The 25,233-nt window shown below is 41.9% G+C and overlaps 1 protein-coding gene across 2 annotated transcripts; it reads left to right on the top strand.

Annotated features, from left to right (window-relative positions):
- The first annotated feature begins 216 nt into the window (after positions 1-216).
- TBC1D7 (TBC1 domain family member 7) lies at positions 217-24,280 on the top strand. 2 transcript variants are annotated; one of them, XM_015071382.3, is made up of 8 exons: positions 217-439; positions 2,211-2,330; positions 3,329-3,409; positions 6,776-6,963; positions 12,763-12,900; positions 21,147-21,292; positions 22,627-22,756; positions 23,802-24,280. In XM_015071382.3, the coding sequence occupies exons 2-8, from the start codon at positions 2,219-2,221 to the stop codon at positions 23,886-23,888; spliced, it is 882 nt and encodes a 293-aa protein (XP_014926868.1). In that variant the 5' UTR covers positions 217-439; positions 2,211-2,218; the 3' UTR covers positions 23,889-24,280. The 2 variants fall into 2 exon arrangements, with proteins under 2 accessions (XP_014926868.1, XP_053079144.1); XM_053223169.1 differs by lacking the exon at positions 3,329-3,409.
- The last annotated feature ends 953 nt before the right edge of the window (positions 24,281-25,233 follow it).

Here is a 25,233-nt window from a genome sequence, read left to right as displayed (position 1 = left end):
ACGTAAGGAATAAGGTGGTTGCCAGATTCTTCGGACCAGGAGTGGAAAATTAGAGGACCGCTACCACTGGCAGGCGCCGCGGAGAGAGTCTAAGCCCACAACGCCAGATGCTTTCTGCTCTCCAAAGCGTCCCGGTCTCAGGGCGCGAGTGGAACTTCTGCGCATGCTCCACACGCACGCGCACTCTCGGCACCGCCCCTCCGACCGGGTGCTGACGTCACGTCCGGCGACGGCGGAGGCGAAGGGGCGCTGGCTAACCGGGCGCAGGTGCCACGTAGCCTCCCTCCGCCCCCGGGGCCGCCCTCGGGCGCGCCCGTCCCCTCGGCGGCCTTCACGTCGCCTCCGCTGCCCGCCGGCCGGTCAGCGCGCTGGGCCTGGTTTCCGCCGCCTCCCCCCGGACCACTTAGTCTCAACCCGGGTGTGGTTTCCACTGCTAGAGGTGAAGCATAACAGGGGGACGTGGAGCAGGGTGTGTTGACTTCTCCTCAGGTGGACGCTCAGGGGCCGGCGTGTACATTACAGGATTTTCCTCCGGGAGGACCTGTAGCCATCGTAGTGCAATCTGAGAATCGTGTGTGTAGGTAACGGGCACCGCACCGCCCTGCAGCTGTTTGCTGCTTTTAAAGAAATCCCCGAACTCATTTGGCGTTTTAGTGCTTTGGAATTTTTTTTTTTTTAATTTTTTTAATGCTTATTTATTTTTGAGAGAGAGAGCAAGCGAGCATGAACACGGGAGAAGCAGAGAGATAGGAAGGCACAGAATCAGAAGCAGGCTTCAGGCTCAGAGCTGTCAGCACAGAGCCCAACGAGGGGCTCGAACTCACAAACCGCGAGATCACGACCTGAGCCAAAGTCTGATGCTTACCCGCTGAGCCACCCTGGAATTTTTGTTTTTTGTTTTTGTTTAAAACGTGTGGTCCCCAAAGCTCAGAACCCTTTAGAATTTCTCCTTTTTAACGAATCTTTACCTTTCCTGAGACCGAAGGGGTGCAGAGTTTTCGATAAGGAAGACCTTGGCTTGTCTGGAACTCAACCCTCCCTTCCTCGCTGGGGACTTGTCAGGATTTCTAAAACCTGAGGATTAGACTCCTTTTTGCACTGACATTTTAAGTATTTGATTTCAGGCAGTGCAATACTTTCTGAAAAATGCCTTACATCCATTTTATTCTTAAAATGCCAACCTAATCTCACCTTTCCCCCGATGTCTTGCAGTCAGTTCTGTGAACGTTATTGTGAAAGAACCTGACACCGCTGAACTTTTTGAGTCCCAATGCCAGATTTTAAGTCGTTATTCTGTCTTCAGTTCTGTGGCATCGTTTATTAATAGGCTTCACTCCTGCCCCCCTTCTGGTTTACAGTTGAGTGCTGTTCGTCTCTTGTGGGCTCTGATTTCGATAACTGCATTTGGTAGGATTGTGTTTAAAGGAAAACTAAGTGAGAAGCTTGTTTTGTTGTTGTTGTTTTTACTTTTTTTATAGTTTAGTTTTTTATTTCACAGAATGCCCATTTGAAAATACGGCTAAGCAAAAGAAAGGAAATCACCCGGAATCCTACCTAAAGACACAATGCCAGCATTTTAGAATACAGTTTCATTTTTTTAATGCAGAATATTGTAAAAACAAAAACAATTCCTAGTGGAGACTGTTTGGTAACCCCTTTTGTATGACGTCTTGTCCTCGTATTTCACTAGTGTTTTGTTTTTTTTTTTTTTTCCTTCTTTTCTTTGAACGTGTATAATGGCCAGGAACTCCCATAAGTAAAGTAGGAGCCTTAGTGCGTGCACCTTGTGAAATCTATTTTAGCAGCTCAGAGGACTTTAGTTTTATGTCCTGGTTTTTGGCCAAGGAACATAGGTGAGGTGGTGTTAGTTGTTTAAAATGAGACATTTAGGAGCGCCTGGGTGGCTCAGTATTTAAGTGACTCTTGATTTCAGATCAGGTCATGATCTCATGGTTTGTGAGATCCAGCCCTGTTCATCTCTGTGCTGACAGCGTGGAGCCTGCTTGGGATTCTCTCTGTCTGTCTCTCAAAATAAATGAATAAACATTAAAAAAATAGATAATGTTGAGTCCTGTGCAAAGGCAGCCAGTTTATTGTAGTATATTGAATTCGTGGGGAAGTTTGAGAAAATCATTGGAAAAGTTCCCAAATTGTCCAGTCTCTGTTTTTAAGCTCACTCTTTCCCTCTCCCTACTCTTTCTCTCTCCAAGAATGAAACATGACTGAGGACTCTCAGAGAAACTTCCGTTCAGTGTATTATGAGAAAGTGGGGTTTCGTGGAGTTGAAGAAAAGAAATCATTGGAGATTCTCCTAAAAGATGACCGGCTCGGTGAGTTTTACAAGTTAGATTGAGGTTATTGGGTTTTAGTCGTCCCAGCTGTCCTGAAAGAAGTGGTATCTTAAAAGACATTCAGAAGTATTTGTTACCTGCTGTATCTTTTAGTGATAGGATGACAGGTAAATGGTGTATTTTGGGAGAGGTTATGGATTTTTCAAGCTTCTATTTGCTGAGGCTGAGTCGGATGTCTTTGAAAGGACTGTTAAGAAGGCGGTGGTATTTTTTCTCATATTAGACCCATATATTTCCTCTGTTTTCAGAGCTGTTATCATAGCTTCTGGGTAAATTCATAACTCTCCCCACGATTTTTCTCTGAGGCAAATACCGTGAGACTACATTATGTGTTGACATCTTAGTTGCTTTGTAGTAATAATAAGGTCTGTTCTGCTGACTAAAGTAAAATAAACTGAACCATAGGTAAAAATAGTACTTTATATGCATAGAATGCTTCTAAAATTTCAAAACCATTTCCCTCCTGATCTTTGTGTTTTAAGCATGGCTGGAATTTGACGAGCACAGGGAATTGAGGTTCAGGACAGTTGAGTGTGGTTTATTGGAGAATGTGGGGATCTAAGGGCTGACCATGCCATTCACTAGCTCTGCTAACTAAAGTCACTTACCTGCTTGGGGCTTCAGTTTCTGCAGCTTTAAAACAATAACTACCCAACAAGCTTGCAGTGTGGATTAAATGAAATTCTGTAAATAGTAACTACTGCTAATGTGACACAGGGAATGTAGTAATGTATGCAACATGCATCTCCTAGGCTGTGAAGCACTGATTGTTTTCAAGTAGCCAGTTGGTGAAACACCCAGGCTAGAAATCAGACCAGTGTTGCCTTTTCTAGATTTACTGACTGTAGTGGACATCCTCTGGAGAAATGTCTTACTGTACTTGAATTAAACAAACAAACAAACAAAAAACCGAAATGCACTTTCGCGTCGTCAGCATAAAAAGTTTCTAACCAATTGTTCTTTGTTTCTTCCTCTAGATATCGAGAAACTTTGTACTTTTAGTCAGAGATTCCCTCTCCCGTCCATGTACCGTGCGTTGGTATGGAAGGTGCTTCTAGGTATGAGACTCAAGAGTTGGAAGATTTATCTTCAAAAATGTTGAGTGATGGGATATTTGTCATTCTTATCAGTCAGGAAAGAGAGGATTCTTCTAGGCCCTTTGCTGCATATTGGGCCTAATGTCAGGAGACTGAATTATTGCTCACTGTGAAAGCCTTTAAGAAGGCGATTTCAGTAGCAGTACGTTAAATATTACTCTGCGGGCGTCAGTAATAATAGAAGAGGAAGTAAGGTGTGTTCCTGAAACAAGGTGCGGGGAGAGCATTGGACTGGAGAAAGAGCTGGCCTGGGCTTCACTGTCAACTGGGTAAACCTGAGGAAGACCCTGGCTAGGCCTCAGCTCTTGCACCTGTAAAATGAGGTTACTGAGCTAAATTAAATTAACTCCTAGGTTGTGGCTCTCAATTTGTTATTTCTGTGATTCCCAGCTCTAGGGGGTCTAACTTCCTAATGAGTGCTAGCAGAGTCAGAAAGAAATGGAGGAGTTTTTACTTCCTAGAAGCATAAATGGATACATTCCAGTGACGAGTGGCTGAAGGAGAAGGAGAAATGCGCCTGCTCAGTTTCTGTGGGAGAAAAAGTGTATTAGGGGCCACAGGTGACTGGCCTTTTGAGCCAAGTGTTTTTTTCTCGATTTCTGCTGGGCCTGCTGATGCTTATAATACCTGTCCGTTGCCATCCTCCTTTTCTTTCTTCCTTAAGCAAACAAATAATTTGAGTAATCGCCAAATTCTCCTGTGAGGTAGGTATTAATATCCCAGTTTTGCAGATGGGGAGAAAAGACTGCAAGGCTAAATCCCTTGCCTGGGGCCTTCTAGTCTGTAAGTGGCAGAGCTAGGATTCGAACTTAGGTTGGTGGAGCCCGTTTGAAGGTAAGATAGACTGTCGATCTCGTTCTCTTTCCAAAATGTACTGTATTTGCAGGACTTGAGACATCTGCTGTCCTAAGTCTGATTATGTAATGTGGAGGCAGCGAGCAAGCACAGTCCATTCTAGAAAGTGGAATGCCTTGCTTTGTTGTGCATCCCGACAGTCTTGGAGCACTCGTATATCTGGTGGGTAACAGTGCGGTTACTGCCCAGAGAGCAAGTATCAACTATTTTAGTTTTTCTTACATCTTGAGCCTTTGTTCTTAAATCTTAGTGTTTCCAGTGGCCATCAAAATAAATGCCTTCCAGGGATGCTGACACTCTTTCTGCTGGGAAATACTATGTGTCTTATTAGTTACTAACACCAGTGGATTGGGTGGGAGACATACAGTTGTGCTTTGTGACACCTTGAGAGTGTCCAGGCTTGTTCGTCACCCCTGTTTTCCCCACTTGTCTTTACCAGGTAAGTCTTTGTTGTTATTTTTGTGGTAAAGACACTGGAGATTTGGAGCCGCCATGCCGTGTAAGGAGACGAGCTGACTCTTCCTAGAACAGGGGTTGATTACTCAGGGACCTTGTCAGGCCTGCTGATACCATTTCAGGTAACTATCAGAACTTTAGAACTAGCTCTTTGAGGTTGAACATGGGAGGCACTGTGCTGCCTCAAGTAGTATGAGGAGGGTGTCATTACAGCTGTTTAATCTTTATTAGCCCAGATTTGGAGGACATGTTAGTGTATTCCCTTGGCTTTTGCGGAAGCCTGGTACGGAACTCCAAAGCTAAGGTAGGTGAAGCTTTCTGTCAGGACAAAGAACATTTAAGCGAGTTAGGTTCTGATGTTAACATTGCGTCATGTTAGCTAAAGTCTCTTGCGCTCACCCACCTTTTGTTTTCCAGACTGTTCTTTAGCATACTGTATCTGTGGTGTTTTCTACTAAAAGAGTGATCCTTATCAGATATACGCTAACACACTAGCTTAGTATGTGTTGTGTACTTTCGAAGCACTTTATATAATTTTTTATTCATTACAGCAACTGTATGACACATATTATTAGTCTCATTTTTCAGATGGAGAAGCTCAGCCTTCTCTGAGGGGAGATTGAGTAAGTGGCTGACAGCCGTCCAGCCACTTAATTGTGGAGTTAGAGTTCAAACCCAGGAACTTGGACTCCAGAGTCCATGTTCCTGTACAGTCTTGTTACATTTAATGAGGCCGGAATAAATACGTTTTTTTTTTTTTTATAGCAGAATTTAGAGCCTTGAAAATTCATTGTCAGCGTTTTACAAACCTGTTTGACCCTGGCATCCTTCTTTTCATGCGGGCTTTTAGGGCTCGTGTTGTGTAGAGGACGCTCGGTGAGATGCTTACCCATCCCATTTCCCACCTCTGACAGCTGAGGAAACAAGTTCCCAGAGAGACACTTTGAGAGTCCTGGTGTTCTCACACGTGGGACTAGAAACTATGTTTGCTAAAAGCCTGTCCGGTGCTCCTCCCACTCTGCTTTTTCCATGCCATTTGTTTGTAAAAAAGATGGTTTTTGCCCCCAAACCTCATAGGTAGGCATGTTTAAATGAGTCAGTGAGCATAAAATGGCATCAGAATATGATGTAAGGTGGTCTCATCAGTGAAAATCAGAGATTTCTGTGGTCCCGAAGCTAGGCTACTTTGTGAGCAAGTTTTGATCATCAGGGAAGAGAAGGATTTGATACGTTGGTGCTGGTCCTGAGATGAGGGGCCTGTATGGTTGGCTAGGGCAGCCATAACTAAATACCACAGACTGGGCTGCTTAAACAACAGTTTATGTTCTCTCAGTTCTGGAGGCTGAGAAATCCAAGATCAAGGTGCTGGCTGGTTTGGTTCTTGGTGAGGCCTCACTTGGCTTGTAGATGGCCACCATCCCAATCTGTCCCCACATGGCAGAGAGAGAGACAGCAAATGGTATCTCTTCCTTCTCTTGTAAGGGCCGGAGCTCTGTTGGATTGCAGTCCACCCTTACAGCCTCATTTAACCTTAATCTCCTTCTAGGCACTGTCTCCACATTTAGCCACACTGGGGTTGGAGCTTTAACATCTGCATTTTGGGGGAAGCAGTTCAGTGCATAGCAGGAGCAACATGCAAAAACTGGAGACCGGTCTGTAGGAGCCGAGGGTGGCCCCGGGCTGACAACCATACATTTAATTAAATCATCTTGATGATTGATGTGGTTATCTTGAGTTTAAGTGGCACACTTATTCAAGGGCTTTATGATGCCATTTCATTTCTCTTAAATATCAATGATGCAGGTACCATTGAAATAATGATAGTACTTAAAATTTAAGATTGTTTTATATAGAGAGAATTTCTAAAACAGAATCTGTATGGTAACTAAATATCTGTGTGATTCTAGTCTGATTGTAATGGGCAGCTTCTCACTTGATTCTCTCCAATAAAGGGGGGATTTGGATTTGCATCTCAGTGTTTTTGCCCTTTCTTTTCCCCCCTCCGTCTCCATATAGGGATCCTGCCTCCACACCATGAGTCCCATGCCCAGGTGATGTTGTACCGCAAGGAGCAGTACTGTGACGTCCTTCACGCCCTGAAAGTCGTTCGCTGTGTCACTGAGGCCACGCCTCAGGTTGAAGTCTATCTCCGCATGTACCAGCTGGAGTCTGGAAAGTTGCCTCGAAGTCCTTCCTTTCCACTGGTTAGTGGTACTTTTGTTGAACACTTAGTTCAAGTCTAGACTGTCCCATCCTGCTAGCATTTGACTACATCATATTTTACCTTAGAAACTCTCAGTGGCTCTCCTCTCTCTGGGCAATAAAAGCAATACATCTTTCCCTGGCGTTCGTGGCCCTGCACATTCCTACTCAATCTAATTTTTTAAAATACATTTTATTTTGAAATAATTGCAAACTTGCAAGAATACTACTAAGAATTCCTATATACTCCTTACCCAAGTTTCTCCATCATTAATATCTTACCATGTTTGCTTTGTTGTTTTCCCTGTGTTATGTATACATATTTTCTTCTAAACCATATGAAAATAAGATGCAGACATGATATTCCATTACTTGAAATTCCTTCAGTATATACTTCCTAAAGAAAATAACACTCCCCTAGGTCACCACAGTATAGGATAACCATAGTATAATCATTGAAAACAAGAAGTTTACAGTGATACAGTATTAAGATCTGATCTTCAGACTCCATTCACATTTGACTAGTTGTCCCAATAATGCCCTGTATCACCGACCAACAAAAAGTTTTGTTCAGAACTTATCAGACTTTCTTACCAAACTTTCACCCACTAGTTTTAACCTTTGTTGATGATTTAAAAAATATTTTAAGTGTTTTAACTCTTCATTTAAAAACCATTTTAGAAATAGAAAAACTGGCAAAAATAGTATAGTGTTCCCATGTACTTTTACCTAGTGTCATCAAATGTTTCATCTTAAATAATTATCAAACCCATAAAGTTATCATTGATAAAATACCATGAATCTGTAGACCTTACTGAATGTCCTGCTGCTTTCCTTTTCTGGGTCTAGAATCCAGTGTGGGCTCACAGGTGGCATTTATTGCCACATCTTCGTCTCCTTTCATCTGGAAAAAGTTCCTTGGTCTGTCTGTGATGACCTTGACACATTTGAAGAGTACTGGGCAGTAGAGCGTGTCTTAGTTTGGGTTCATTTGTTGCTTCCTCATGATTAAAATTCGATTATGAATTTTTGGCAGGAATACTGCAGAAGAATGATACTTAATTACTGTTGCCGCTAACTTTGACCAGTTGGTTAAAGTGGTGTCGGCCCTTTTCTTCAAAGTAAGATTATTATTTTTCCTTTTGTAACTAAGAAGTCATTTGTGAGGAGATGCTTTGAGACCAAGTCAATGTCCATCCACTAATGATTCCTGCCTGAGGTAACTTTTACTGTGCTGGTTGCCAGATGGTGATTTTCTAACTGCTTTTTTCTTCTGCATTTATTAGTTGGCATTCTTTTAAAAGGAAGGGTTTTCCCTTCTCCCTCATTTATTTATTTATGCCAGAGTGAATTTATGGTTTCCTCTTTTATTCAATGGCCTGTAATCCATTACTCCTATTATTTATTTGATGTTCAGCTTGTCTCAGATTAGGCCAGTGGGAGCCCCTTCAGATCGACTCCTCTCTCTTTATGATAAGTTCCCATCGTTTTGAGCATTTCTGTACTTTCCGACACAAAAAGTATTCCCAACCCATCTTGTATTTTCTCTACCCGAGCCCCAAATCAGCTGTTTCCGTGTTGAATCAAGTGTGGTTTTACAGGGCAGCGGATGTTCTCGTGTTGTGGCTGGTGTGTGGGGCTTCTAGGTCCTGTCCGTAGACAGAGCTGGGACACGTGCACCTTCGCTATATAGAATCACCCACACCCATTCACACACACCTAGGTGTGTTTGTGTGTCTGGCTCTGGGTGTTGGATGTCCCCCGTTCACACTGATCCCTCTGGTTCCAGTCCAGTACCACGAGTGCCTCTAGCCTTCACCCTCCTGTGTGTGCAAATTCCTTGTCTGACAGTTGCGAATATGAAAGGCTCCGGTCCCCCTTGGTACACTTACTGATCTGCTTGTTCGTCTCGGAACCAGCCCTCGCCTGTAGGCCCCAACCTGCTTTTTAAACTTCCGTCTTCGACAAACCTTTACTCCAGTTACTTGGACTGCTTGCTGTTCGTAAAGGGAAAAGAAGCGGAAAAGGAGAAGTTCAGGCAAAGGAATGATGATAACTCTTGGGCTTTGGCTATTTTAATGCAGTTCGAAATTCATTTTCGGCGTTTTAACTTTTTGTGTCTGTATGTGGCTAAAACACTGCTCACAATCGGGATTTGCCTGCAAGCTGTGCTCTTCAATAAAACATTTTTTTAAGTTTATTTATTTTTGAGAGGAAAGGGTGCATGCCTACGCGTGTGCACACGTAGGGGAGGCACAGAGAGAGAGACTCCCGAGCAGGCTCACGCCATCAGTGCAAGCCCGATGAGGGGCTTGAACTCATGAACCATGAGATCATGACCAGAGCCAAAATCCAGAGTCAGATGCTCAACCGACTTAAGCCACCCAGGTGCCCCAAAGCTTATTATTTTTTTTAAGTATTTTTTTTAATGTTTATTCTTGAGAGAGAGAGGGAGAGAGAGGGATGGAGGGAGAGAGAGAGAGCGCACAAGCACAGGAGGAGCAGAGAGAGCGAGACCCAGAATCTGAAGCAGGCTCCAGGCTCTGAGCTGTCAGCACAGAGCCCCACACAGGGCTCCAACATACTAACCGTAGATCATGACCTGAGCTGAAGTCAGACACTCAACTGACTGAGCCACCCAGGTGCCTCCCCCAAAGCTTATTTTTTCATTGCAGTTTACAGCCTACCAGTCAGTATAGCACTTTGAGAGTTTTGACTTATTCATTCTTTTTGAAGTTAATGATGTGGTTCCCACGGATAGAGCTTAGGTTGTTGTCCACTTTTGTTAAGTTTATCAAGAGAGAACTGAAAATAATTGGAACTCTTAACAAACGTCTTTAAACTTTGCTTACCTCTGACAAAGCGAAGTGGATAGTTCTCTGCAAGTTCTTAAATTATATATTAAATGAGGTTAGACTATCTATTAGTTCAAGAAACCTAAGTGATGGGTCTCATCCCTACTCAGCTGGTTCGTGCTCCAAGCCGACACCTCTACTGCGGCCTGTGGCAAGTGTGACCTCAAAGTGTTGGTGTTGGCTCTGCCCCCACATCTCCCCAGTCATTGAGCCCCACGCAGCCTCTTTAGTATTCCTGTATAGCAGAGTGCGTGACAGTGCTCGACACAGGCCTGGGAACACGGTTGAGGACATTGGTCCTCCTCCCTGGCCTCTCAGACCGTCCTGGAGCCCGTGAGCTGCCACATTCGGGAGCCCCCGGCAGAGTGTCCAGTATTGGGTGGGAGTCTGGGAAGGGAGTCTGGGAAGGGAGTCTCCCTTCTTCTTTCTCTTCCTCTGACATTAATTAAATGTTAAGAAAATGTTATTTTCTGTGATTCTCTTACTCTTGACATTTTCTAGAATATTAAGGAGTTGAAAGGAGACCTAAAATGAAATGCTTTTATTAAAATAGGAATTTTGACCACGAATAGCCAAAACAATCTTGAAAAAGAAATCCAAAGCAGGAGGCATCACAATCCCAGACTTCAAGCTACACTACAAAGCTGTAATCATCAAGACAGTATGGTACTGGCACAAGAACAGACACTCAGATCAATGGAACAGAATAGAGAACCCAGAAATGGACCCACAAACGTATGGCCAACTAATCTTTGACAAAGCAGGAAAGAATATCCAATGGAATGAAGACAGTCTCTTCAGCAAGTGGTGCTGGGAAAACTGGACAGAGACATGCAGAAGAATGAACCTGGACCACTTTCTTGCATCATACACAAAAATAAACTCAAAATGGGTGAAAGACCTCACTCAACATAAGACAGGAAGCCATCAAAATCCTCGAGGAGAAAACAGGCAAAAACCTCTTGATCTTGGCCGCAGCAACTTCTTACTCAACACGTCTCCGGAGGCAAGGGAAACAAAAGCAAAAATGAACTACTGGGACCTCATCAAATAAAAAGCTTCTGCACAGTGAAGGAAACAATCAGCAAAACTAAAAGGCAACTGACAGAATGGGAGAAGATATTTGCAAACAACATCTCAGATAAAGGGTTAGTATCCAAAATCTATACAGAACTTACGAAACTCAACACCCAAAAAAACACATAATCCAGTGAAGAAATGAGCAGAAGACATGAATAGACACTTCTCCAAAGAAGACATCCAGATGGCCAACTGACACATGAAAAAATGCTCCACATCACTCATCATCGGGGAAATACAAATCAAAACCACAATGAGATACCACCTGACACCTGTCAGAATGGCTAACATTAACAACTCAGGCAACAACAGATGCTGGCGAGGGTGCGGAGAAAGAGGATCTCTTTTGCATTGTTGGTGGCAATGCAAGCTGGTGCAGCCACTCTGGAAAACAATATGGAGGTTCCTCAAAAAACTAAAAATAGAACTACCCTACGACCCAGCAATGGCACTACTAGGCATTTATCCAGGGGATACAGGTGTGCTGTTTCGAAGGGACACATGCACCCCCATGTTTATAGCAGCACTATCCACAATAGCCAAAGTATGGAAAGAGCCCAGATGTCCATCGACAGATGAATGGATAAAGAAGATGTGGCATACATACATGATGGAGTATTACTTGGAGAGCAAAAAGAATGAAATCTTGCCATTTGCAACTACATGGATGGAACTGGAAGGTATTATGCTAAGCGAAATTAGAGAAAGACAAATATATGACTTCACTCATGTGAGGACTTTAAGACACAGAACAGATGAACACAAGGGAAGGGAAGCAAAAATAATATAAAAACAGGGAGGGGGACAAAACTCGTAAATGTGGAGAACAAACAGAGGGTTGCTGGAGGGGTTGTGGGAGGGGGGATGGGCTAAATGGGTAAGGGGCATTAAGGAATCTACTCCTGAAATCATTGTTGCACTAGATGCTAATTTGGATGCAAATAAAAAAAAAAAATCCTGGAATGGAAAAAGGATATTGGTGGTGGGGGGGGGGGGGAAACTAATAAAATCCAAATAAAGCATAGAGCTTAGTTCATAAAAAAAAAAAACAAAATGGGAATTTTGATTTAACTTGGAGCTTTTAAGAGGAATAGAAAGATGCTTTTTAGTTTGTTTTTAACACTAAAATCCTTTGGCTGTTAAATCCTAGATGAAAACATAATTTTGTGTACGATATGGTGTTTGAAAACAAAATAGGTTTTAGTAGATTCTAGTTTTTATAAGATTACCTTGTTTAAATTTACTTGAAGGTTTATGTTCATATTTTGAGTATTGACACAATGTTTGAGAAATGCCATTTTTCTCATTCCTAAAATTCTGATTCTAGGGACATTTTAACTTATTAGTTGCTTAAAGACAGAACAAAATTCTAAAGGTATGTATGAATGCTTTCCAATAAAGAAAATGCTTTATTAGTCTTTTTGGAGTCATCTGATTTTTGCAAATTACTGTATTAACAGATGTCTCCGGTTACTGTTTATGATATTTATCACATCCTTTTGGAAGAAATTCTTTTCTAGCCCTGAGAATATTTTTGGGTGGAGAGAGCCAGCACTTTGCTTATGATTTATGTTTTCTTTGATGACCTTAAACGTTAGAAAGTGGAAGATCTCTGAGTGCTTAATCTGAAACTTGGGCAGTCATGAGCACCACTGATCCAAATAAATTTCTCTGGTTACCCAACCTTATCTCCGCCTTAGTCTTCTGTTTAGTCGTGGACCATGTGCTTTTCAGTTCCACTTTGATTTATTAATGCAGCCTCTTCAAAAGTTAGGGGGTAAGGTTTCATTTTCATCAAAGAAATATGTATTCCTCTCTTCTGCTGGCTTCCGCCCTTTAACCAGAGATTTATTACTCATCTTTCAGGAGCCAGAAGATGAAGTATTTCTTGCCATTGCCAAAGCCGTGGAAGAGATGGTAGAGGACAGCGTCGACTGTTACTGGATCATCCGATGCTTTGTGAACCAATTAAATAACAAGTACCGGGAGTCTTTACCCCAGCTGGTGAGGGATGCTTTTCTTTCTCTTGAGGGTAGCGGTGGACAGTGGTACTAGGGACATAGCCTTACTTCCTGGTGCTGCTGTAATTATGAGCGGACTCTCTACAAACTGTTTTCCGTAAAAGGTCAACAGTAACTATTTCCAGATGGTCTCTGTGTCTCTGTTGCAAACACTCAGCTCTGCTGTTGTTGCACAGAAGCAGCCATTGACAATGCATGAAAGAATGGTCGCGGTGCATCTGGCCTGCTGCAGGCCATAGTTTGCAACCTCTGCTCTTTTGTATTCCTTATCCCGGTCTAGAATATACTGGATTTATCTAAGATTGCCTCTCGGTTACTTAAGGTTTACGTTTGGCTGCATATAACGGATAGCCTAAATAACAGAAGCTTTATCTTTTTCTCTGCTGTAACCAGAAGTCTAGAGGGAAGGCAGTCCAGAGCGGGTGCCATAGTGCCATGATATCTGCGGGGACCCAGGCTCCTGTCCTTTTGGTCTGGCATTCTTAGGTGTGACCCTTCTTCTTCCTCTGTTCACAGATGGATGCTAGAGTGACAGCCATGACATCTATGATCTAAGATGGTAGAAAGGGAAGGGCAAAGACCAAAGGGAAGGAGTGGAAGGGACAGCCAGTCAAGTCTGCCTTCCTTGGACAGACTTTCCTTCTGCACCTCTGTTAGTGGCAGGACCATGGCACCCGGCCACCTCTGTCTGCAGCAGAGGCTGGGATCGTATTGTGATCTCCTGTGAAAACAGGATTCTGTTACTGAAGAAGGAAAGGTGACTGGATGTGACAGAGGCAGCCTGCTGGCGGCTGTGCTCTGACCCGCAAGTCCAGAGAACTACAGCCACTTGCTCCGTCAGCATAAGCCAGTGGCTCTTTGCCATTCTCTTTTTCTAGTTTTTTCCTTTATTTCTCTCATTTATAAAAATGAGTGTCTTTTTCTTTCCTTTTCTTTTCTTTTTTTAAATATAATTTGTCAAATTGGTTTCCATACTGAGAACAAACTGAGGGTTGATGGCGAGTGGGGGAGGGGAAAGTGGGTGATGGCTGTTGAAGAGGGCACTTGTTGGGATGAGCACTGCGTGTTGTATGAATGTCTTTTTCTTAAATCAGTGACTTGTTCCATTAGAAAATTCTTTTGAAATCAGTGACCGTGATAGTGGCTGCAGGGCCAGATGAGGGGGCGCTGACGGAGGCCAACTGAGCCCCGAGGATAACTGTGCTAACTACAACAGTTACCGGGGCAGTTGGCAAGACCCTTCAGCTTTGTAGAGCACTGTTACAAGAGTATTTTCTAGATTTCAGTTAAGTAAAATTTGATTTTCAGAATTTTAAAATTTAATTGACAGTTGATTTCAATAAAAATAATTCAAACATGGTGAGGGAAGCATAATGTTGGCTGCCCAATTAAATCAAAAGATCCAGATTATACCATGATTTCATTAGCTTTTCTTATTTTGTATTGGAGCAAATTCAGTAGCATTTTGCTAGTTTATGTTTAAAAAACTCTTTATTTTTTTTTAACGTGTACTTATTTTAGAGAGAGAGAGAGTGCGCGTGCAAGTGGGGGAGGGATAGAGAGAGAGGGAGACAGAATCTGAAGCAGGCTCCAGGCTCCAAGATGTCAGCAGAGAGCCGGACGCGAGGCTTGAACTCACGAGCCATGAGATCATGACCTGACCCAAAGTCGAATGCTTAACTGACTGAGCCACCCAAGCGCCCCCCAGAATTCTTTATTTTTGATGACACAAGTAATAAGTACATTCTTGAAGTATTAAACAATCTGGATAAATCCAGTGTTCCCAAAGATCTGTACCAATACCTCCTTATCCCCTACTTTCTAAGAAGTAAATATTGTCATTAGCTCAGTGTATATATCCTATACTATCTTATGTACATTAGGATGGATGGAATGCATCCATGCACACACATATGTACACAAATATATACACATATGTCCATGTAATGATTCATGTATTTATTACATGTATAACTTTAAAAAATACATAAATATTATAACATTGTTCATATGGTGCAACAATTTTTTTTTTTTTTTTTTTTTGACTTAATGTTTTGGAATACTTCTCCACGTCAGTGCAGATCGGCCTTGACTTCCTATTAGCGCCACCTGGGAGCTTTTAAAAACTTATCAGTGCCTTTCCTCCACCCAAACCAATTAAGTCCGAATCTCTGGGGGTGGGTGGGGCTCAGAATTCTATGTTTTAAAAAGCAGCAGGTGATTCTCGAGTATGGCTAGGGTTGAGAGCCACTCATCCAGAACCACCTTTTTTTTTCCCCTCTTAAAAATGTGATATTATTGCCTGTTAAGAATTTGCCATATTTTAATATAACAGATCTGTGTTGACAGTCAGCATGCCCTTGTATATGATCCTTTAAACATATATGTTTTTGTAGGTCAGGCACCTATAAAGGGATTACTCGGTTGAAAGATGTTAAATTTTTTAATTGCCAGGTTGCTCACCCAGAAGACATACCAATTTTGCTTCCCACAACAGATTAGAAGATTTTCTGTTTTCCACTCCATTGCCAATACTTGATGGTATCAGTTTCTCAAATTTTTGTTAATCTGATAGTGAACATGGTCTCCCATTTTAATTTACATATCCTCATTTTCTAGTGAGGCTGGGCAGCTTTGCATATGCTTAATGGCCACTTGTATTTGTCCACCTTTCTATTTTGTTTGCATCTTTCTTTTTAATTTGTAAGAGTTATTGATATGCTCTGCATATTTATCCCTTGTTACATATGTTGACAATATTTTCTCTCTGTCATACAGAGATTTTTCAGTGTTGATACAATTGGATCTGTCGATATTTTTCTTTTGCTTTTTCTTATTTAGGAAGCCCTTTCTAATTCCAAGATTAAAACACAGGTTTTATTTTGAAATTTTTATTTATTTTTTTAGAGAGAGAGAGAGGGAGAAAGCATGCTTTGTTTAGAGAGAGAGAGAGAGAGGGTATGTGCCAGTGGGAGTGAGGGGCAGAGGGAGAGAGAGGATCTGAAGGAGATTCCATGCCCAGCATGAAGCCTGATGCAGGGCTCGATCCCATGACCCTGGGATCATGACCTGAGCCAAAATCAGGAGTCGGATGCCACCCAGGCACTCCTAAAAAACAGATTTTTAAAAAACTTTGCTCTAACTTTTAAAAATATTTATTTATTTAAATTTATTTATTTTGAGAGAGAGCATGAGCAGGGGAGGGGCAGAGAGAGAGGGAGAGAGAATCCCAAGCAAGTTCCCCACTGTTAGCACCGAGCTGGATGCGGGGCTCGATCCCATGAATCAGGAGATCACCTGAGCCGAAATCAAGAATCAGATGCTTAACCGACTGAGCCACCCAGACGCCCCTAAAAATACTTACTTACTTATTTATTTATTTATTTATATTTTATTTATATTTTATTTTATTTTTTAAATATAGTTTATTGTCAAGTTGGCTAACATACAGTGTATACAGTGTGCTCTTGGTTTTGGGGGTAGATTCCCATGGTTCATTGCTTACATACAACACCCAGTGGTGATTCCAACAAGTGCCCTCCTCAGTGCCCATCACCCATTTTCCCCTCTCCCCCACCCCATCCTCAGTTTTTTCTCTGTATTTAAGAGTCTCCTATGGTTTCTCTCCCTCCCTCTCTGTTTGTAACTATTTTTTTTTTACCCCTTCCCCCATGGTCTTCTGTTTCTCAGGATCACATATGAGTGAAAACATACCGTATCTGTCCTTCTCTGCCTGACTTATTTCACTCAGCATAATACCCTCCAGTTCCATCCACCTTGTTGCAAATGGCAGGATTTCATTCTTTCTCATTGCCAAGTAGTATTCCATTGTGTATATAAACCACATCTTCTTTATCCATTCATCAATTGATGGTCATTTAGGCTCTTTCCATAGTTTGGCTATTGTTGAAAGTGTTGCTATAAACATTGGGGTACAAATGCCCTTATGCATCAGCACTCCTGTATCCTTTGGGTAAATTCCTAGTAGTGATATTACTGGGTCATAGGGGCAGATCTATTTTTAATTTTTTGAGGAACCTCCACACTGTTTTCCAGAGTGACTGCACCAGTTTGCATTCCCACCAGCAGTGCAAAAGGGTTCCTCTTTCTTCACATCCTCGCCACACCGTTGTTGCCTGAGTTGTTAATGTTAGCCATTCTGACTGGTGTAAGGTGGTATCTCATTGTGGTTTTGATTTGTATTTCCCTGATGATGAGTGATGAGCATCTTTTCATGTGTCTGTTGGGCATCTGGATGTCTTCTTTGGAGAAGTGTCTGTTCATGTCTTCTGCCCATTTCTTCACTGGATTATTTGTTTTTTGGGTGTGGAGTTTGATAAGTTCCGTATAGATTTTGGATACTAACCCTTTATCCCATATGTCATTTGCAAATATCTTCTCCCATTCTGTCAGTTGCCTTTTAGTTTTGTTGTTTCCTTTGCTGTGCAGAAGCTTTTTATCTTGATAAGGTCCCAATAGTTCATTTTTGCTTTTAATTCCCTTGTCTTTGGAGATGTGTCAAGCAAGAAATGGCTGTGGCCGAGGTCAAAGAGGTTGTTGCCTGTTTTCTTCTCTAGGGTTTTGATGGTTTCCTGTCTCACATTCGGGTCTTTAATCCATTTTGAGTTTATTTTTGTGTATGGTGTAAGAAAGTGGTTCAATTTCATTCTTCTGCATGTTGGTATCCAGTTCCCCCAGCACCATTTGCTAAAGAGACTGTCTTTTTTCCATTGGATACTCTTTCCTGCTTTGTCAAAGGTTAGTTGGCCATACATTTGTGGGTCCAATTCTGGGTTCTGTATTCTACTCCTTTGGTCTATGTGTCAGTTAAACCTTTTAAAATTTAGTCCTTTAATTTTTGAAGGGATTTATCTTTGTGCCTGACATCAGACTCAGATTTGACTTTGTTTATTGGTTGTTAACTGCAATAAACCTTTTTCCACTTCCTCTTTCTGTTTGACAGTTATTAAGAATGTGCTTCATGCCAGGAAGTTTGCTTTATTAATGAAAACTTAATTTTAACGCACATCTTTGTTTTTATGGGTGAGGAAACTGAAGCACAGAGCAGTTAAGTACCTTGCCCAAAGTTAAACAATTAGGAAACAGAACTGCCTACCATTTACAGTGTCGGTTCATTCTTATTTTTCACAGATCTGAAATGCCACCTTTATTATATACTGGATTTTCATATATACTTATATCTCTTTCTAGACTTTTTTTTCCCCCCTCAAGCTATATGTCTATTCCTGGGCCCACACCATATGAGTCATTTAATATGGCTTCCTAGTATGTTTTTGGTACCTGGTAGGGTAAACTCCCTCATATTGTTGTTCTGTTTCAAAAGTGCTCTGGCTATGCTTGAACTCTTTTTGCTTTTTAGAAATGAATTTTAAATCAGCAAGATACTTAATGCCTCCTAAGTCGATTTCTTCATTTTCAAAAGAGAGGTTTATTTTAATATGTATATTTATAGTACCCAGCACATAGTTTTAAATTGTTATGAAGCTTTTTTTTTTAAAGTTCTTCAGAATGTGTAAGAAAAGTTAAATTTCCTTTGCGTTGCTGTTTGATTTACTCATTTACTTGAACTTTTCTCTTTATTTAAACTGTGTTTGGTCTACCTTAAAATTTGCATTACTGTGGTTAGTCGACCTCTTCTTCCTGGATTTTGTTAAAGGAGAGTTTTTATAATCTTTCCTATCATCATCAGGTTTTTGTTACCAACTAAAGTGGTTATCACAAAGCACAGCTTGGTTTGTAATCCTAGCGAAATGCATATGCAATGGGCAGTGATGGGTTTTTGGCATCAGAAGACAAGACTCGATCTGGTGATGACACATTGATTATGTTGCGGTATTCTGATTCATAGGCTTACATCACAGCCACTCCTCTCTCTACAAGCTTTAGGAATTTCTGCTCTTTGACAAGGTCTCTCCAGCAGGGAGAAGAGAAACCATCCTGTGATGTGGATGGCCTCCCTCGTTAATCTCTTTTCAGAGCAGACTGTCTGTAAGCCATCTCAGACTTAATTGTGTGTAGTCATTAAAGTAAGTGAGTTTCCTTTCATTGCCATTGCTGTGCTTGTTAAGCCAGAGAGTGTGCAGGTGCGTGTGCGCACAAGCTGGGAGGGACAGGAAAACAGTCGGATGCTATACGGTCATTACATTATCAGTAGTGAGTATAAGTGATCTTTATATCCTTCGTTATTCTTTACTGTATTTTCGAGATTTCTTATAATGAACATATTATAAATCAAGAAAAAATGTTTAGAAAAACTTAATAAGACTGGCAAAAAGATGTACATTGAGTGATTATCAACGTGTTGACAGGGACACCTGGGTGGCTCAGTGGGTTAAGTGTCTGGCTTTGGCTCACGTCATGATCTTGTGGTTCATGGGTTCGAGCCCTGCATCGGGCTCTGTGCTGACAGCTCAGAGCCTGGAATCTGCTTTGGATTCTGTGTCTCCCTCTCTCTCTGCCCCTCCCCATTCATTCATTCATATTCTCTCTCTCTCAAAAAAAGATGTTGATTAATGTATTTCAGCATTTCATTTAATTCATGATATTCATTTACTCACAATTCTGTGTTGAGTGCTTACAATGCTGAGTAATGTTCTAGGTACCAGAGAACTAGCAGTGAACAAAATAGATACACAGTCTCTGCCCTTAGTGAGCTGACACTGTGGTGAGGGAAAAAGGTAATGGTTTAAAATTTTCACTCCTCCCTATCTATTATTTGTACTGACTTTTAGATGAGAGTTTGTTTGCTATGGGATGTAACATATAAATGCGTGATATATGTGTTTTCATCCATGTTTGTGAAAAAACATTCCATTGGCAGAACCAACGAAAATTCTAGAATAGGATTTTAGAGGTGAAAGGCGAGGACAAGAGTCCTTTGACTTGTACTTTGGAGAAAAGCTTCTGGTTTGGGGGGAGTTGTGTGTAGTGTTCTTGAGAAGCTCCAGGAATTATTAGGTAGTGTAGGAAAGTTGGTTAAACAGAAAAAATTCGAGATCCCCTGAGAGAGGAGAAAACTGGGCCCCATATTAATATGTGAGCCTCTCTTTGCCTGGTTCGCTCCTGTCATTCTTTATAAGCCAACTCACATGTCACCTTTCTGGGAGACTGTTGATGGCTTCTGAAAGCTGGGTTAGGATTCCCACTTCGACGTGTCCAGCATCCTGTGCTTACCCCATGATAGCTTTATTACATGTTTGTCTCAAGCAGACTGCAAGCTCCTTGGAGGCAGGGGCTTCATATTTTCTTTCACTCTGTTCCCTGTATGTAGCATAGTGTTTGCTGTAGTGAACATGGTAAGGAATATGAATTACTTCTTTGGCTGAGATGCAGATATTTAGGAAAATAAACATTTGTATTTGCTTAGGTGATATGGGATGTGGTTGGTTTTTTTTTTTTTTTTTTTTTGGATAGGGAATACAGACTTCAGAGTTTGCAGAGTTTGACCCCCAGGCTCCATTCTTGGCCAGCGGACTCTAAATGCAGCGGCTTGTGCAAGGTGGATTTGGCTGGTCTGGGAGCCAGCTTTGTTAGCTCTCCCAGCTTCTAGAATTGGCTGCTGCTTAACCTTCTGTGGGAGAGGCTACCAGATGGAATCCAGGCTCTTCGTTCCCTTCCCGTTATTTCTCTGCCTCCTGAGAGTTCTCCTGCACGTGGGGTTCAGAGTTCCTTCTGTGGACGTCTCTTGTAGGAGTGTCTTTGGCATGGTGCACAGCAGTGCTCAGCATGGGTCGGCATCGGTGTGGCTAGGGACGGGTGGGCCCGTTTCACATCCAGCTCTTTTGGTCTAGTTTTTCCGAACCCCGTCTCCCCGCTTTGGTCCCACTCTGTTTCTCTGATCTTACCCTTTCCCCTTCCCCCTTTTTCCTGAGTATATCATCTACTCTAGAGCAGCCAGGAGTGTCATGGGCCGTTCTTAGTTCCCCAGAACAATTGAATTTTGCTTTGGACTTTGACCTTCAGTTGAACCTTATTAGTGCCGTTAGCATTAGGGTAACAACCCGGAAAACCCCTGAGCCCCAGATTGTTGATTGCTCTGATGGTGCTGACCTAGGAAACCTGCATCACTAATGACTTGGATGAGTCTGAAATTTTGTTTTCTAGCACTTACTTGCAGTCAGCATGTACATTTTATTCACCACAGGCTGTAAGATTGGGTAATGTTATGTCACAGGAAACGAGTAATCTCTCTTCCTCTTTAATCACTAGCCAAAGGCTTTTGAACAATACTTGAATCTGGAAGATAGCCGACTGCTGAGTCATCTGAAGACGTGTTCTGCGCTGTCCAAACTTCCTTATGATCTCTGGTTCAAGAGGTGCTTCGCAGGGTGCTTGCCCGAATCCAGTTTACAGAGGCAAGTATTTCATGGATGTTCTGAAGGCCTGGAGTCAGAGAAGGGTCCTGGTTTTTCACATGATCAGCCTTCAAAGTATGAATTTGCTTTAGAACAATACCATAGTTTGAAGCGAACTTCTCTGGCAGACAACAGAGCAACACTTGATTCTACTTATTATTTATACAGTTAGAAATACTAGAACGTTAGTAATATTAATCTAATATGAATACAAATTGATGTTAATGCTGGAAATATTAGAATGTAACATTAGAAAACTTGAAGGCCCTCAATATGCTAGATGCTATAGGTTATTCACATCTGAAACCGTCTCTAGGAGTATATATGGATATAGGCTTTCCTTTGCCAGAAATGTGGGGGATCCTAATCCCAAGCAAACCTTCCTATTTCTTAGTTCCATCTGGCATCTTTAAAGTAGGTGAAGGCAGGCAGAGAGCTAAGACTCAAACTCCGTTCTCATTCAGGTCAGATACATGCTGCCAGTAGTTCAGAGCCCCGGGCCTTCCCGCTCAAAGACCGTGTGAGGTGGTTGGGAGGGGAGGTGACATACAGAGGACATCACAAGACAGTACGTGACTAAGCACAAAGAGTGTAACACTAGCTTGAAGAATTACCAGAATAATTGTGTTTAGAGTGGTTGAGATCAATAACTAGCTCCTTAAGCTCTTAGAGAAGTTTTAGGAATTTGAACCACTGGAACCGTTGCACCAATCTTATTTCAAATGATGCTTTTGTTTTCCTTAGTATTTAATGATTATATTAGCATTACACAATATTAGTGAAATCCAAACTTTGGTTTAAGACTTTCCTTCCCTAGGGGCACCCAGGCGGTTCAGTCGGTTAAGTGTCCGACTTCGGGTCAGGTCATGATCTCACGGTTCATGAGTTTGAGTCCCATGTCAGGCTCTGTGCTGACAGCTCAGAGCCTGGAACCTGCTTTGGATTCTGTCTCCTCCTCTCTCTGCCCCACCCCAGCTCACACTCTGTCTCTGTCTCTCAAAAAATTAAATAATAAACATTAAAAAAAAAAAAAAGACTTCCTTTCCCTAAAATGTCAGTTTTAAAACATTAGGGAATGGGTGTTTCGTAGATCCCTTGCAGAGCAAGTACCTTTTAGTGATTATTCCTTCTTCCCTTCCAGTGCTAATTGTGTCTGAAATAAGTTTCCAATGGCTGATTTATTTTGTTGTTTTTTTGATGATTATTTCATTATAGCTTTTCTCTGAAGTTTATACTTAAAAGAAGTAATTTGGTTTAATATTGTAATTTGAGATGTTTAGCTAAACATAAATTTCACACTCAAATGATTTTATTGTATCTTTTTGTTTTTATAGGGTTTGGGATAAAGTTGTAAGTGGATCCTGTAAGATCTTAGTTTTTGTAGCTGTGGAAATTTTATTAACCTTTAAAATAAAAGTAATGGCTCTGAACAGTGCAGAGAAGATAACAAAGTTTCTGGAAAATGTAAGTATGCTTTTTTCAAATTTGATTTTGAATCTAGAAAGGAAGTTGTTTGGGAAGCCAGATTTTTTTATTGCATCACATTCTTTCTCTGATATTTTTACATTATAAGAAATACTTTTTCCCCTTGGAAAAGTTTAGCTTAAAGTTGGTCTGTGGATTACAGTTTGCATTCTCTCTTTGGGGGATGATGGTCTGAGCAGTGAGACCGTTGTCGTGTGCACTGAAGACTAGAGTCTCCTCCCCTGATGTGACTCTCAGAAGGCTTGTTGAGAAAAGGAAGAGGTGAGGTCTGTCATGTGAGGCTGAATAATCCTTTTTAGTGGAAAGGAAGCTTGATGGTTTTTGGGTGGGGGGGGGGGGCTTGTAAGCCTTTTCATTATTGTTACTGTCTCTGGTTGAATCCCAGTTGGGTTTGTTAATGTGCTTAAGTATATACTTAGTGCATGTTGGAAAAGGTCTAAATGAATCTCTGTGTATCTTAGAATAAATAAACTTAACTAGGCGAGAGGTAGAAGAGATTCATGGATGAATGAATCTGGATGAATTTCACTGGACCCCAGGTCTATGCTTTTTTTTTAAATTGGTCACTATTGACATTTGAATAGTGGCCTAGTAAATAGTAAGTACTAAGTGAACGTGTGATGAGTAAATGAATCATCAGCATTGTATTGGTGGCTAACAGTGCCAGGGCCCATACTAAGTATTTCTCATGGATTCTCCCATGTAATCCTAAACAGCCCTAGGAAGTGAGGCTGTCGTTTGCCCCATTGTGGAGATGGGATGTGAACTCGGGCAGCTTCGGTAACCTGCCCAGGGGCACACGGTGGGCAAGGCAGGTTTTAAACCCAGGCGGTCTGTCCAGAGCTCCTTAGTGTGTCCTCAGGTGGCCCGTGAAACAAAGATCCTGGCAGCAGCCTTTTATACGATACTCTCTGGCAAGTAGTGGAAACTCCGGTGGGAATTAAGTGCTCTGCCATAGTGAATAAGGGACATGATGAAGTTATAAACCCTGAAATTTCACAGAGACTGGTTTGCTTGTCCACAGATTCCCCAGGACAGCTCGGACGCAATCGTGAGCAAGGCCATCGACTTATGGCACAAGCACTGTGGGACCCCGGTGCACTCAGCCTGACCACTCCCGACACGTGCACGGCCTGCCAGGTCCCCCCTGAGCAGTGTGCTCTCAGGACACGGTCTACTAAACTCATTGAAAATAGGGTTCTGCTTTGGCACTCAAAGCATCATTTTTTCCAGTAAAATGATTTACGACACCTGGTGACGTTGTGTTGTGGAGCAGCATCTTTTGGGTGCACAGAGGTACAAAGTTCAACTCTGAATAGCATTTTAAAAGGGTTATTCGAAAATGCCTCTCTGTTTGCAAAGCAGTTCAGTCAGGGTGAGCGGGTGCCACGGTAGGCAGTGTATAAGCAAGCCCGCCCTGCTTCTGTCTCATTAGCACCACGCTTGTTACTTTCTAAGGTCTATTTCTGGAATAAAGAACAACTTCCTTTTGTTGACAGCTCAGATTCGGCTTTCGTTCATGCAGTACTTGTTGAAATCTAAGCCGGCTGCTTTCTGAGGCTTTGTCTTGCCAAATCGGTTTAAATAAAAGCCTTACTTTTTTTTTTTCTCAGTTTCAGTTGGAATGAAACAGTTATTGAACAAAACATGTCTAAATTTACCTACTAGGAGAGAGAGTGCTTGCTGATGTCCTGCTGGACTCCTGCTTTTTCCTGATGGGTCATTCAATGTCGGGTGGGCTTTAGGGAACATTCTGCCACCTAGAATTGGAATATGAGAAGTGGCAGGTTAAGTAAGGTTAACAGCTAACAGGCCTGGGCCATATTGCGCCACACGATGGTGACTGTTCGTTGAGCAGTTACGGGCATTGAGAGTGGTGAGTGAGACGAGGCCCTGATTCAGCTGCCAGACCTGCAGGAGCCCGAGGGGTGAGTTGGACCCTGTACCCAGAAGAGGAGGGAGACCATGAAATTATGGAGCTGTAATTCGGACAATTCATTCCTTCCCTGATGTGTAAAATAACTGTTGGGAAAAAACTCAGAAGGGAGTCGAGTTGTTGAAACCAGCTGGTACTTCTGTATAGTAACATATCCAAGAGTGTTTCATTTTTAAAACAAAAAAATACACCCAGAAGAAAACTTCTTAAAGCAAAATGCTGCCTACAGTTGATGCTTTGCATTCATTCAGTGACTGGCTCTGCCCCCAAAGAACTTTCCAGCCAGTTGGAGATCTGAGAGAAAACATGTAAGAAGGGATTCCTGCTCCAGTTGTCTACTATTTGGTGATTTTGGGGGATACGTGAAATTCACAGACAAGTCCTATAACAAAAATAATTTTATTGCTATTTAATTTAGAGCCGCATAACATTAGTACAACTTTTTAGTAAAATACAGATTATAAAGTGATAGTAAATTTCAACTTCAGAAAAAGAGGAAACAAAGAATTAGCAACCTCTC

This window comes from Acinonyx jubatus, chromosome B2 (genome assembly GCF_027475565.1).
Source record: "Acinonyx jubatus isolate Ajub_Pintada_27869175 chromosome B2, VMU_Ajub_asm_v1.0, whole genome shotgun sequence".
Classification (NCBI taxonomy): Eukaryota; Metazoa; Chordata; class Mammalia; order Carnivora; family Felidae; genus Acinonyx; species Acinonyx jubatus.
The sequence above is the reverse complement of the archived record's forward strand: the minus strand, read 5'-3'. Positions and strand labels throughout refer to the sequence as shown.

Coding starts and splice junctions, on each gene's coding strand:
- TBC1D7 (XM_015071382.3), top strand. CDS start 2,219: ATGACTGAGGACTCTCAGAGAAACTTCCGTTCAGTGTATTATGAGAAA. Junction 3,410..6,775: donor GGTATGGAAGGTGCTTCTAG/GTATGAGACTCA, acceptor GTCTCCATATAG/GGATCCTGCCTCCACACCAT. Junction 12,901..21,146: donor GGGAGTCTTTACCCCAGCTG/GTGAGGGATGCT, acceptor TTTAATCACTAG/CCAAAGGCTTTTGAACAATA.